The 14932-nt window shown below is 43.0% G+C and overlaps 1 protein-coding gene and 1 long non-coding RNA gene across 5 annotated transcripts in view; one reads left to right on the forward strand and one right to left on the reverse strand.

The window, feature by feature from the left end:
• LOC135243194 (uncharacterized) overlaps positions 1-13981 on the reverse strand; it is a 268390-nt gene extending 254409 nt beyond the window's left edge. For 2 of the 3 annotated variants that reach the window (XR_010326579.1, XR_010326578.1), the window contains exon 1: positions 12893-13981. This is a non-coding gene — a long non-coding RNA (uncharacterized LOC135243194). The remainder of the gene's footprint in view (positions 1-12892) is intronic. The other variant, XR_010326577.1, reaches the window with a different exon arrangement.
• Positions 5625-11614, forward strand: LOC135243161 (catechol O-methyltransferase domain-containing protein 1-like). Of its 2 annotated transcripts, none has more exons than XM_064314778.1 (7): positions 5625-5784; positions 7320-7450; positions 7935-8040; positions 8390-8508; positions 9792-9846; positions 9946-10079; positions 10511-11614. In XM_064314778.1, exons 2-7 carry the CDS (start codon positions 7346-7348, stop codon positions 10661-10663), a joined length of 672 nt encoding a protein of 223 aa, XP_064170848.1. In that variant the 5' UTR covers positions 5625-5784; positions 7320-7345; the 3' UTR covers positions 10664-11614. The 2 variants fall into 2 exon arrangements, with proteins under 2 accessions (XP_064170848.1, XP_064170839.1); XM_064314769.1 differs by lacking the exon at positions 5625-5784 and adding an exon at positions 6229-6475.
• Positions 13982-14932: the final 951 nt, after the last annotated feature.

Consider the following 14932-nt stretch of genomic DNA (forward strand, 5'->3'; position numbering starts at 1 on the left):
AACAACCAAAGGCAGTATCTGCTGCATTATCTATTAATTACCCATCTGTCACCAGACATCATCTTGACACCCTTTTGGGTTCATGAGCAAAGCGCCAAATCGCACTGACTTCACCGTCTCCATCAGCGTTCACAAGTTCCGACAAACTTGGCCTCACAAACCAGTGTACAGCGCATCTTCAACGCGATGGTCGGTCTCATCCATTTGTGGTGCGAGTGCTTGTACACCTGGCCAAGGTAGCACAAATTGAGCACATTCCTCCTACCTGTAGTAGCCAAAGTGTTGCACAGCTAACTCAATACAAACAAAAATAAATAAATAAATAAGACAGCTTCTTATTCATATGCAGCGCAGGAGCCTTCATTTTGAGGCAGCCCATAGCCCAGCCAGCTCATGGGCAAGAACCTGTTTTTTTTTTCTACTTCTTTTAAGAAGCCATCATTTAATATTCCAGTGCTGTCTGAGCATACAGACAGGAAGTTCTGGATTTACAGACACTTCCTGTAAACACAGCGTTGACTGATGGGATGGGGGGGGGGGATCTGAGATGTCAGAAGAGATTGGCGCGAGAGGCCTGCGGAGCAGGCTGGCAGTGCCAGTCTGGGGGATTAAAAAGTCCTGCTTTCACCCGCTAATTGTTTTTGAGGAAATGACACGTCTTTTGCGCCCTTGCGCGAGGCGTCGGCGTCTTTCGTAACGAGAGGCATCGCCGCAGCGCGATCGCCCTGGAGCGAGCCCTTTCATCTGTGAGGACTGTCGCAACTCCGCAAAAAAAACCGAAATCTGTGTCTGTTTGCATACAATGCTAAGGGGGGGAGAAGTGTGTGTGTGTGTGTGTGTGTGTGTGAGTGATTTGAAAGTCAAGCGCAAACTGTCAATCATTCCGAATTCTGTGCTTCCACCGAATGTCTCGCAAAAACAAAGAGGGGGGGGGAGAGACAAAGGTGTCAAACTGAGCTGGTCCCAAAACCTGTCTGACATTCCTGATACACAAGCACAAACAACCCACGGCTTACTTAATTGAAACTTTCCATTTAGAAGGCGGCATTTTGGTTCCACAATAATGGCATATCTATGCGGACTAAGAACACTCACCTATATGCAAAACTGACATTTTTTTTTTTTTTTTTTAAAAGGTGACTGATTATTTTTAATTATACGTTTCTGACTGCAAGCTCAAATCCTAAAATGTCCCAACAGGGGAGAGTAGCTTGAATAAACATTTATGTTTATGTGTTCAATGCCGTAGCTCATGGACCAACTTGTCAGAAAAAAATAAGATACGGGCCGTCACTTCAATGAGCGACTCAAGGCCTTCACAATGTGTAACATGAATCACACTGCAAAATCAATCTCTGCGCCCCCCCCCGACCCCCCCGACCCGGCGTCATTCTGGCGCAATGGGAATCGCGCTGAATACATCTGGCCGAGCCCTGGCTGCTGGAACTGGTGCTGCTCTTTACACAGTCGGGTCTGACAGACCGCACGGAGGAGCGGGAGCGGGGTGAAAGTGCTGATGGTACACACGTCCCCGCGTCTTGATTAAAGCAGAAATGCACGAGTGTGCGTGCGGATGTGTTGAGTAAGCTGCTCTGCGTCGCTGTTCACCATCGTGCATGTGTACCGGGGGGGGAGAAATGCCCGGCTACGCTCAGCCATCCTTCGACATGACATCACACTTCGGTTTTCACTAAATGCAGTGAACCCCAGTCAAGCCAAAAACACAAATTTCAAATTTCCCCCACGCACACATGCACACCATACAGCACAAACACATTATTTACCATTCATTTGTGAGAGTAATGTCATTTTTAAGGACAGTACTGTATGCAGATATTGCAACTATGCATTGGTTCTTTAAACAAAAATAATAAATAACACACCTGCTTCATGTACTTCCTGTGTAAATGATTGTCTGGGTGTGTATATTGTGCATTAAACAATGTTTCACCCGGTGATAACGAGGCTTAGAGAGTATGAAGAGGATGACATCAGCCTTATCTCCTTAGCAACACTGCCACTCTCAGCATGAAAGCGTGTACCACATGTAGTACACACCGTATCTCTAAACCGAGCTGCTAAGCTGACGTTGGTGTTCTAGAGCAGTGGTTCTCAATGTTTCTGCCCCCAAGGCCCCCCGTGTCCCTGGAAATATTACAGCTCTCCCCCCCCACACAAAGACATGCCTGCCTGTCACTGTTGTAACTCCATCTGTACACACAACAATGCAGTTCGTCAAGCTTATTTCATTTCACCCCATAAAAGTGTAAAGGTGATTTTAAATAATTTGCCATACAAATTTCAAAGCAAATGGCAAACATGTGAGTATGGCATCTACAGAAAGTAATACTTACTATTAATTGCTTTCTTTGTGTTATTTATTTAGCTGAATAATTACTTACACACACCGCCAAGTTCAGTCTTTATATGTGCTAATGCCATCTGGGGTAACATTTAGTGCAGTTGTGGAAGTTCCATTTCAAATACATATTTAAACTTTCACCTGGAACCTCAAATCAGCACTTAGCTGAATTACAGCAGACATGTTTGGCAGTGAATGGAAGAGCCTGTCTAGTACACCATCAGTGGGAGCTATGGGGACAGGGGGGGGTTCAGTTATTAGGACAGGTATTGAGCCCAGTCTGGGAACATTTACCTAAACTTTCAACAGAAAATCACAACACAAACCCCTGGATGATTTGTTATTTTTTATGAGCTGCATTGTTTGTGTTAAATTCCAGCAGAAAACCTCCTGGAGTGTTTTTTCAGCAGGTAATACTGCAGGTTGGCGACAGGCGACCAGCCACATGAAAACGAGCAGGCCTGGGTAGGGACGAGAGGAGCGAGACGAGCGCTTTGTGCAGACAGAAAAGACGTCTTTTCGCTCTTTAACAGAGGCAAAAAGCAGGCGAGGGACCGGAGCCCTGTCTGTAGAGCGCGCGGGAGAACAGGAAGTACTCGGCACAAGTAGCAGAAACAATTAGTGTCACATGAAGTGTAGAGCTGTGAGGAGAGAGGGTGCGGAAACGCAGCTTCGCCGTCTCGCGGAAGACCTGATCGGCGCTGGCTTCTAGGCGTCTCGCTCCGCCGTCGCGCGTGAAGCGAAAACACGTTGAGGAGAAGAGAAAAAAAGACGCCTGAAGTCGCGTGGCTCGTTTAACTGATGTGCACTCGCGCGCTCGGGGGACATGTTCGCATTGGCACGTATCCAATTAGACATCAACAGAGGATGTTTGTCGCCCTCAGAGATGCTTTGATGCACTTTATTTATAACCGCTTAATTTTATTAAGCAGGCAAGTTCTCGCAAATGAGAAGGGCTCCATTGAGAAACGCATGCAGCCGCTTCACGCGCTGGGGACTGTTTTGTGCGGACGAGCCCAGTTCCCGTCTTAAGCCAGGTATATTATAGCGATGCAAAGGCCATATGCCACAATTCATACTTTAACTTTTTTTTTATCTTCTACCTGGTCATCTAAACAGCCATTTGCCAAATGAAGGGATTAGTCTTTTTGGTACAGTGCTCCAACAAACTCGCATTCCTTCTGGAAAAATGTAAGAGTGTTTTTGCTGCTGCACGCTCACAAAAAAAAAAACGCAATGCATGATGAGAAAGAGTTAATGTCTTGAAAGACACAGATACATTTCAATACATAAAAATATTTCTCACCTAGCTACCTTTAGGATATTACTGCGAGAATACTCTCATCTTAACACACACAGATGTAGGTCAGCCGTTTTTAAAAAAAAATATTTCCTGAGAAAATTTACCTGGGCTCAAAGAATGTTGAACAACCCGAAAAGCAGGTCTGTCACAAGGGAGGCTGAAATTAGCACGTTTATCCTGTGAAATGCTACTGCTAAAAAAATAGTCCTCCTTGATCTTCTCAGCTAGCTCCCAGCGTTCCTCGTAAACTCTGGTTTGGTGACATATCAGCGATAAGCTCATCATGACAGAATATATGCATGATTACCTCACGTGCTGCATGAGATCTACATCAAATCAGCATCATCTACTGCTGCACCTCGTTTGGCAGTCAAACGGGAATTACAAAAGCACACCAAGTTTTCCTCCGTTTTATGACAGCAAGCAATCCCACAAATCCTCACCCATTTACGTAGCAGCACATGTGGGAAAATAAAAGTAGAAAATAAAGGTCAAATTGGGGCAGGGACAACATCTCTAAATGTTGTACTTAATTGAATTGTATTAGAATGCCATAGAGGTTGAGGGGAGAACAAAAAAGTTCAAAATATTTCTAAATCAGACGTTTGTAACATTGCAAAATTCAAAACTGATTGATCTTAGATTTTGCCTGCTACAGTCTCTCCCCCCCCTGTGTGATGTGTTCTCAGGGCCCTGTCCTAACTCAGTCATGTGACCGTAGGCCCAGTTTGTCTGCTCATCTCCCAGGGCGACCACCTGCTCCCTTTCAAACGCTCATCTTTTAAAGGGTTACATCTCAGCACCCCACTGTTTCATTTCAGGATTTTTTTTTTTTTACAGCGGTCAGTTCACCATCCACATCTGGAGCCGTGGGTCATTCGGACACCCCGGAGAGGAGTGGGACAGAGGCTCCGAAAATTCCTTCCCCCAATAGCGTGGGGCGCTGGATGCGGACAGCCATGGCAACCAGGTCACACAGGTAACAGTGCACACCTCCCGTTAGATCAGCTCTCTGAGGGGGCACAGTCACTGTCACACAGCTTTCTACCTGTGAGTGCCTGGCACCTGTGCCCCGACTCAGCACAGTGTTCAGCACCAACTCAACGAAGAGTTTCTACGAGACCCAAAGGGATCGTGTGCGCTTTCAGAGCTAAAGTCTGAGCATGGGACATTTTACAGAGTACCTGTCATTAGACGTAAATGCTAATAACATTACAGAACAATGTAAAAATAAAAATAACTATTGGAACTCTCTATTATAAACATTTAGGCCTAAACAGTATTCATTTTAACAGTGTAGCGGAGAACGTTGCTTTGAATGTTAATATTACATTTTTGTGTGCATGTTATGTTTTTGTATTCGTACAATGTTGCCAAAGCATTCAAAGAAATTACACTGAAATAATGTGCACACAATAACACAATGTAACCACCAGAGGGAGCCAATTCATCACAAACTTTATAAAATCATTTGGAAAATGTTTTGTAGCCTACACTGAAAATTAATGAGGCAATTTGCAGGCTCAAGTAGACCACTAACATGTTAGTATCCTATACTGAAGGATACTACTCTGTTGCAGGAGGGATACTACTCGCTGTTACCATTATAACGTCAACAGCAAATGATAACGTCCAAACAGGAACGAAAATGATCAATTCTGAATAAACCAAATAACCTCTGTCCGTGTTACTGAAGAATATTTTCCATTATTAAACCATTCGATCACCAACAAATGCTTTTCCAAATACAATATACTCTCACTTTGCTGTATTCGAAGAATCAGAAGTGTAAATGAATCCAGTTTTAGCATCCTGCGGAAGCTAAACGTACATCAAATTAAATACACCCGGCTGTGTATTTTAGCACAGTTGTGGCCATTGAAACACTATCAAAGGCGTTCTACTCAGACTGTAGCCAACAGTGTTGGTTCATTAACTCGTGGAATGCCTCTAACGGCGCGTCACGAGTTAAACAAAAAAAAGATTAGTCTGGGATCATTCCCCTCCCTCACAGAAGCCATTTTAACCAAACCGAGAGCCAGTTTTCTTGCTCATATAACCGAACGGTAGGCTAGCGGTTGCAACTGAATCACCACTTGGATCATCTCAGTAGCCTACAGTAAGTAAATAAATGACATCCAACGATAAAACGGTTGAGTCCATGCAAAAATATTTTTTGGAAAGCGTATCGCAGTTAGGCTTCTATAGGTGTGTGTGACAGCAATAACCGGGAAAATGTAGGATTATGGATGCTCAATTAACCCTCACAGTATGGCAAAAGATTTTAACATTTTGATACTAGAAATAAATGTGCACCTATTCTCGGTTTATTCTCAGCGTAGCCTTTCGCACAGCATTAGCCTACAATAATAGGCGCCAGTTAATGCTACTTAACCATCACATACAATTTTACGTGAGTTGTACTGCCAAGTCAAGCTTGCAAATAGCCTAGTCATGCAAATAACTAGACTTTCCTTTTACGTATGGGAAAGAACACGTGACACGGCGCTGCACCTTCTCGATTCATTTTGTCGCAAAATGTTCACATTGTAGAAACGCACTTGTAGAAACATTACGGAAACAATTACATTTGTAGATACACTTTTGGGGGATACAGATATTCTAAACACCACGGTAAAGGGGAAGTGTATTTTGTTGTACAGCGTAAGGATTCGGATTCGGAATTGCTTCGTTCGTTGGCCACGTTTCATAGTCAGTGGTTGCCACAATGCTTCAGAACTCCGTAAATAAAGAAGCGTTGATTGGCACTGCCACGCTCGGTGTTGTTCTTGCGGCAGGCTATTTAATAGGTAAGGATCTGATTTGTTTGTAATAGTTCTCAATGTCCTAAAAACCAGTCTAATCTTACCCACGAACGCGATATACAATGCTAAGCCCAGTGACCTAAGTCAAACTGTTGGTTTGACTGGTTTCCCTGGTTTTCACGGGCAGTGAAGACTATTGCGAGTTAAATCAGTCTGATAGTTGCCCTATCGTTTTGGTTGAGCGTCCTATACTTCTTTGAAGTGTGAAATAAGAATAGAATTAGGCACTAAGCTTCTTATTGAGAATAACCTTGACGTTACTCTTACAAAAAAAGAATAAATAAGAGACAAATAACTCAATTAATTGACTTTAAAAACAATAATTTAAAAAAAAGTCGGATATGCATTTCATTTTGTGCGACGCCTTTAAAGTAAACTTTACTTGAATAGCAGGCCTATCATATCATTCGTGTTGCACGGTAATGACGTGCTACTCCCCCTAGTAGTGCATCTACAGGTTGTGCTTCAACTGTCAAACAGCAAGTCAAAACAATTAGCAGTTTGGCTTCCATAAAACGTGATCAAAATTACCCGTACATTTGCATTCGCCCTGTGATGCGCGAACGTCAAAATAATTTTTTCATATTCTGTTGTACAAGTCTCAACATAAAATAAAAAAATATTCCAAACGTAATGATTTTCTCATGATTTCACGCAATTGGGTTGCATCCAAGTGATGCATACAGTAATGTACTGTGTATTATGTGTATTATATTAACATTGAGTAACCTGACTGCTGCATTACCGTGAGCAGATAAATGGATGCAAAGAAAATCAACGTTTTTTCTTTTATACTAAGTGCCATTCTTGCAAATTATGCTCTGTGAAGGAAAACGCAGGTCCGCATTTAACATCATGAGCATCGTCAAAAGTCACTGTGGAGGAAAGGACAATCCCGTGATGCAGTATGTACTGAACCACTCAATGAGGGAGCATCCTGCGCTTAAAAAACTCAGACTGGTAAGCGAGTCCTAATTTATGACTGCATAATGTGTCCCTCACTTCTGACAGGGAAAGTAGAAGCAATACAAGCTCATCCATGCAAAACGAGGTCCCAAAAAGTATGTCGCTTATGCAAATTTGAATGATACGCCCCCCCTCCCGCCTCCATTCCCTGTGGGTTCATTTTCACTAGGGCAATACAACAAAGTGGCCACCAGAGGGCAGCATTATACAACGCTGCACGTTTTTTACTACTAAAAATCACGGAGGCAATTAAGAGATTTATTGAGGGTAAATCTTCAATTCCTTGAGACACTCATGCGCTTTGTGTCTAGTCATACATAATCAAGGGCGCATCACAACCATCTGACCAATGGGAACAGCCATCTCGCTGAATAAACTTCATAAGACCTTGAATTATCAGTATAAATCATCTGTGACAGGGTACGACGAAACTAAAACCGAAACCGCTGTTTAGACTCGAGTTTCTCCTGTGTGACAGAGAACTCTGGAGGATCCCTGGAACTTCATCATGGTGGCCTGTGAGGAGGCTCAGCTCATGGGAAACCTCGCGAAACTGATCAAGGCCAGGAAAGCCATTGAGATCGGTACGAGAAAAAAAAAACCCTGCTTTCATCCACTCTCCCCCCAGAGGACAATTCAGCTTTAGGGTCAGCCAAATCACAGCTTAAATAAATAAATACTCACTGCTTCTCTTGTACAGCTTATTTAGAATGACGTCAGTCCACAGAAGCCTAATCGTCATTTTTAATATAGTCAATCCACTTTCAGACTCCACTTGCACCCTTACAGCTGTATCCCGCAGGACTGTCTCCAGCCTTCAGAGACTCAAATGAAGGCCGATATTGAACCTTATAAAGAGCGGGGGGGGGGGACTGTTATTGTCCTGAGGTGAAATGCCCAGACGTCATCATTCGTACCCTTTGCGTGTTCCAGGAGTGTACACGGGGTACAATGCCCTGAACATGGCACTGGCCGTGCAGGACGACGGCCATGTTGTGGCCTGTGACATCAAAGAGGACTACGCCAACGTGGGCAAGCCCTTCTGGAAAGAGGTAAGCCAAGCTGGGTCTGCTTTCCCAACAGCTAGTTTTTATTTAACGATCACACGAGTGCTTCCAGCTGAACTGACCGATGGCACTTCAGAGCACAAGATGGAACCCTTAGAACTGAACCCTCTCGACCACTGCAAGCAAAACTGTAGAAATACGAAAGTAACATTTTTAACGCCGAGCCATAACCATTTTTAATATCGGAAGTTGATCATTTTAAAATAAAAAACCCCTGAACATCAGCTTAAGGTCTGTGGATTAGAAGGAACAGAACAGGAGGTGCTGACTCAGTAAAATTCACTGTAGTAGCCATTCCAGTCCAACTTGAAATAGCGCCACCATCTGGTGCACTGTGGCCTTCACGCCCTGGAGGCCTGCAGGCTTTGCTGCCCTTTTAAACAGTGATTTACTGCGTTAAATACACCCAGCACATCAGCTGGGAAAGTCTGAGACTTCAGTGCAAAGGGGACACCGCAGTGTAGACCTTTCAGTTCGTAGAGACTGCACATGCTTTTCAACTGTATTTCACACAAGATAACGATTTGGTAAATTCCTCACTCTCAGAACAAGATGTTAAAAACAGCTCATAACGTCACTGGGCAATTTAAAATTTTTAACACCTACAAGTGTAGCTAAGGATAACACATTTTGTGTTACTTTCAACAGTCTGTCTTGAAAAGTCTTCCTCTTTGTAACACTGTATATTTATAACACAAGAGTAGTAACTCTGACACAAAATGTGTTGAAAGTAACACAAAAGTAGTAACACCAAAAAGTGTGTTCACGCATCTTTTTCACATCTTGCTCGAGCCTTTTTAAGCGATACAGTGGAAAGGACATAATGGAGAATAAAGGTTTAGTTGTGTGTCCCTCTCAAGAAAATGAAAATGCAGTTGCTGATGTACAGGAAGTCGTGGGCAAGCTTCCGGGAATGAGAACTAGCCTTGGCTGAGCATGCGTTGGTCACATGACCACCCACTGCACTGAAGCCCATTACTCATCAGCTTCCCTAACTTCATAACTCCCCAAAAACCGCTCCTACCGACAGCCCTTTTGTAATCATAGTGTTTAGGGGGCATGTCTTAAGACTTTGAAGAATACATTTAATTTATTTGGCAGACGCCTTTATCCGAAGCAACGTACAATAAGTGCATACCAAAGATGATTGGAACAACTACAACACACAGATCCGAGAAAAACACCTGATGGAATTCAACTTTCCAGGATTACACGTCCATGTTTTATGCTTTCATTTATTTATTCTTTATTTTATTTTCTTCTTTAAGGCCGGCGTTGAGCACAAGATTGACCTGCGCATACAGCCAGCACTGCAGACCCTCGGTAACACTTTTCACCGTTAAAGCCTTTCGGCGGCCATGTTTTTACCGGCCTGGGTCGGGAGCCCGTCCCCGCCTGACGCCCCGATCTGTCTCTCCACAGACGACCTCCTCGCAGCGGGCGAGGCGGAGACCTTCGACTTTGTGTTCATCGACGCCGACAAACAGAATTACGACAACTACTACGAGAAGTCCCTGCAGCTCCTGAGGAAAGGGGGCATCGTAGCCATTGATAACGTGAGTATTCCACACAGCTCTACTTCATATTTCATATTTGAAAACCGCTTTAAAGTTTTCCCCCCCATTTCTTTCAGCTGAGAAAGCTTTTAAGAATAAACACCGTCAGCCTACGATTAGTAAGACCCTTAAACTCAGTTACAGAAGTAAATATCCAACTGTAGGACGGGACTGGGTCATGGCCTCTACAGAAAAATAATGGGTAGAATAATGGGTAGGGAACTGGTCTTGTAACCCAAAGGTCACAGGTTCGATTCCCGGGTAGGACATCGTTGTACCTTTGAGCAAAGTACTTAACCTGCATTGCTCCTGTATATATCCAGCTGTATGAATGGATGCGATGTAAATGCTGTGTAAGTAATGTGTATATGAAAGTCGCCGCGTAACGTAACCTTAGGCTCCTCCCCGGTCCTCTCTCTCCCCCCTCCCAGGTGCTGTGGGGGGGTAAGGTCGTCAGCCCCGCAGAGAACGACCTGGACACGCAGAGCATCGACAGGCTGAACAAGAAGATCCACAGAGACGTCCGGGTGAACGTGAGCATGCTGACCGTGGGAGACGGTCTGACGCTGGCCTTCAAACTCTGATGCTGGTCGGCGGACGCGAGAAAGGGTCCGGAAGGGTCCGGAACGTTCTGGAAGTCCTAGCACTGACTCTCCTTATGGCATTACTACTGCAGATGAACTACTACTTCCTGTGCAGTGACCAAATACTCTTTGGTATTCAGGGATGATCTTTAGGTGTTTTTTGATTTATCTGATTATTGTATTTGATAGAAAAGTAAATATGCATTGGTAAATAGTGAAGTAATGGTCTAGAGAAAGAGAAACTAATGTTTAGGAATCACTTTGATTTATTCAGTCTCAGATTTCAGATCAGGAGCAAAATGGCAGAAGTATTCACATTAAATACTTGCGTAACTGTATTGCAAGACATAATATAGCCATTTTATAGTATCCAAATACGGAGGACAAAAAATACAGTCGGTCTACACACTCTGGTGTCAATCAACCAATGGGAATAAGACTGACACTATGACGTACTCTGATTGACAGCCCCCTCGTTATTATATGGACAAAGGCATACAGAAATTAATATACAGAAATTAATGACAAGAAATAAATGCAGAAATAGCCATTTATGTCAGATTTGATTTTTACAGTTTTCTTGCATTTATTTTTATCAATTCATTCATTCGAGTCATTTATCTTTAATATTGGCACTTTTGGTCCTCCGTATCCAAACAGCGTAGAGTGGGTAAGCCAGGTGGTTGAGAGTTTAAACTGTGGGGTTTGGATTCTCTGAAGTAGAAGAAAAGGCTTCCGGTGGCGTACTCCGTATAAAACGCGGGGCGCGCCAGCAGCATCTGCCGTGAGAAAGGTCAAAACCAAAGGACACGCAATATGCAAGCCTAACGCATAGGAGCTCGTTAACTGAACACATTTTGGGACACGTATTTAATGAGTATTTAGTTATTTTTAAACAGAAACAAATGCAGCATATGTACGGATATTATTAAAATATTTTTGTGTCCATTCCTTGGATGTGCTGCGTGGTTTTATTTCGATTTAATTTTTTTTTTTTCCCCGTAATCATGGTCATGGCCTCTCTCCAGCACCCATTGGATGAAGGCAGAGCATTAGCCAGCATGCTACAGTTACATGCGGAAGTGTACGAGCTGCACTAGCAGAACAGTAGAACATGGTAAACATTCCAGACTCCACACCTCTAAAGCTGAGGGGAGAACCCGTCCTCTGTGTGAAACAGGACTTTAAAGCAGACTCAACCAGTGATACTTAATCAGTTTGGCCCCCGATAATGATCAGTCTTCACAAATTGCCAAACCGTACAAATCATCTGTATTTTTCCTCAGAAAATCACAGGCATTCGATCAGGCAAGATCTTATTTAGTAGCTTCGCTTAAACAATTTCTTCTAAATACGGAACCGAGGATACAGCCACTAATCTTGAAAAAAACTCCCCGGGTCAGTACAGCAGATGAAAATCGAGTTGTCGGTTGACCCACCTGGTTAAACTGCATACGGAAACGCTCCCTTCCTGGGTAACTTTTCAACCAATTACGCCCCTGACCTACAGCGCTGCAAGCCACACACATCACTGACGAGATCAGCGTTTGATATCAGCCTGTGACCTGCTTCTCTGGAGGAAGCCCCAGCTTCAGTAATACCGGCCTTCCTGTACTCTCTGAACAATATTCGCCACACAGTTAGATTTTTGGGCATAACTTATTCAATCTGATCTGCTCATATATGCTCATATAAATACTCATTATTGGGGCCTTTGTAGAATGATCTGTGTGGAAGAACTTTAAAAAACTGCAATGAGACAGAACCACTGTTCTTAGAATCTAAAAAAATAATCTGTTGTCAAAGATACATTTCTATTTTCAGTTTAACCTTGGGTTTCTGACACAAAACATAACTCACTTAAGCCATTTCCTCTTCCCCTAAACCAGCAGTTCTCAATCTTATCCAGAAAGGGCCAGTGTGAGTGTGGGCTTTCATTCCAACCAAGAAGTTACACACCTGAATCAACCACTAGCGTCTTTGCAAAGGACCTTGATTAGTAGGAGCAGGTGTGTTACCGCTTGGTTGGAACAAAAGCCTGCACCCACACACCGGCCATTTCTGGATAAGATTGAGTTATATTATTATAGTTATATTATTAATATTATATAATATTATCATTTGTGTTGATGGTGTACGAATACGTCAAATGCTCTCACATTCCGAAAAAACGCATTTTATAACCAATATAACACATTCAATTTGAGGGAATAATTGGACTGCACTCACCGTAGCTGCGGGAAACTGTCCTCGAGCCCACGCCAGTCCAGTCTTCAAGGCCAGGGGCACCTCTCCTTTCTCAATATTGGATGAGTTAGATTGTTTATACGGTTATGATCCTATTACGGTCCAAGCCGAAGAACATACTACAGTACCGCGGAACGAAGATATTTCCAGTGGTTTGATACTTAACGAAGGTCCGTTCTACGAAAGCAGGTGTTTACCCAGGCAAACGAGAACACTAACTAAAGTAGATCAGCCTAAATTCATACACACGTCCTTTGTTTGAGACCCCCATCCTATCACTAAACAAAATAGGTCTATTTGTTTGAATATACAAACAAACCGAAGGCACAAACGATTCACAAGAACGTTTGAACTCCCGCCACCACACCTGCCTCCCGCAAGCCCTCCCCTTCCTGCGGGTGAGGTCACACCTTATTTGGGAAAGGGCGTGGCTGCGTGCTGCATCGTAATTTTTGCAACAAGTCCCCGAAACTGACCAAAAAGTAGCCTAGCCTACTGTCTGTACGTCGTAATAATAAATTGTAGCGGGATTACCTTCACTTTGTTTGAAAAGGTCAATTTATTGCAATCGATTGTATTGGTCCCTGTACCACCGGCAGAGGTGCAAGCTAGAAGCATTTAGGCTATAGGATCAATGAAGGACGTGACCCAATAGTTAACATGCACCCTTACAGTTACCTATTTAATTATTTATTGATATTTTGTGAATAAAATGACTTGTTATTCACAACTCTGGCAAGGAAGCTGTGAGTTAAAACATTTGAATAATTTAATCAAACATGGCTTGGGTACTAATCTCTGCATCCATGACAATGTTGGCATCAACTGTTTTCCTTTGCTTAGCCTACAGTTAATAGAGTTTGGCCATTATGATTTAATTCCACAGTTCAGTTGTTATAGGATGTCCTAAAATACCACGGTGCATTATGCTTCTGTAAAATGAATAGCATGCACATACAAAGCCACGTGCTGCTGGGGATGACACCGTATCTTTTTCCAATTAATCTAATTAGGGAGAAGTTGATGAGACTGGAGTGTCACTTTACGTGGGACTTGAAAAAGGAAAATTATGATCTCCCTTTTATGGAAATTAGACTGCACAAGACTATTAGTACTCCACACGGGAGGGGAGTACTAATTGAGGGCCGAGCCCTCAATCATCTTGCTTACGTAAAATTCTTGCGAGGTTAGACTCACGAGGCTGTGGAATACCTGAAGAGGGCTGAGGAGGAGAACGAGCGCAATCCGTTAAAGTGCGTCGTTACATACGGAAACTAGGATTGGGTGTGCTATCACACGGGAGAAGACTCCGAAGTCCAGACCTGCCTACGGAAGCTGGAGGAGCTTTATTCTGACTTTCATAATTCTTGAATTTCTCAACAGTACAAGGATGTTTGGTATCAAGGATACTAAAAAATTAATTTTAAAAAAGGGTAACATAACATATCAGTAATGTGTAAATATGTAATGCGTGTTCATTTGCAAATAAAGATCAATGACCTCAGCAACATCTTCTTCCTGCTTATTCCCTTTCAGAATAACAGCACAAGAATCCACCTACAAACAGAAATCTGGATACAGACCAGGGCAATTTCAGCGTTTTTACAGAGATTGTCAGATGTACCTGTACAGGAATATTAGCTAGCTGCAATAACTTTAAATCGTATGGTGTTTTGGCAATTAATGAAGGGAAGGCCAAGTTACAAGGACATAGCTAAGGCTGCTTTAGATCATGTTTATTAGACTTTAAAACAAATGATCAAATATATGCTATAAAGAACGTTAATAATCGCTCACTGTTTGCAGAATGGGTTGTGGCACAGTGTCCTACTTTGAAAAAAAGGCACGTTCTAATTAAAGATCTGAGGGGACTAGTTCAGAACACAACCCTCCTCCAGAAACAGAAGGCTGTGGTCAAATACCTGCAAATGCACTGAAGTCACTCAACTGAATCTTAAGTATAGATTTCATCCAAATGAAATGAGTATTAGGTGCGTTTTAAAATCAGAAACACCTGGCATA

Source organism: Anguilla rostrata, chromosome 2, assembly GCF_018555375.3.
Source record: "Anguilla rostrata isolate EN2019 chromosome 2, ASM1855537v3, whole genome shotgun sequence".
Taxonomy (NCBI): domain Eukaryota; kingdom Metazoa; phylum Chordata; class Actinopteri; order Anguilliformes; family Anguillidae; genus Anguilla; species Anguilla rostrata.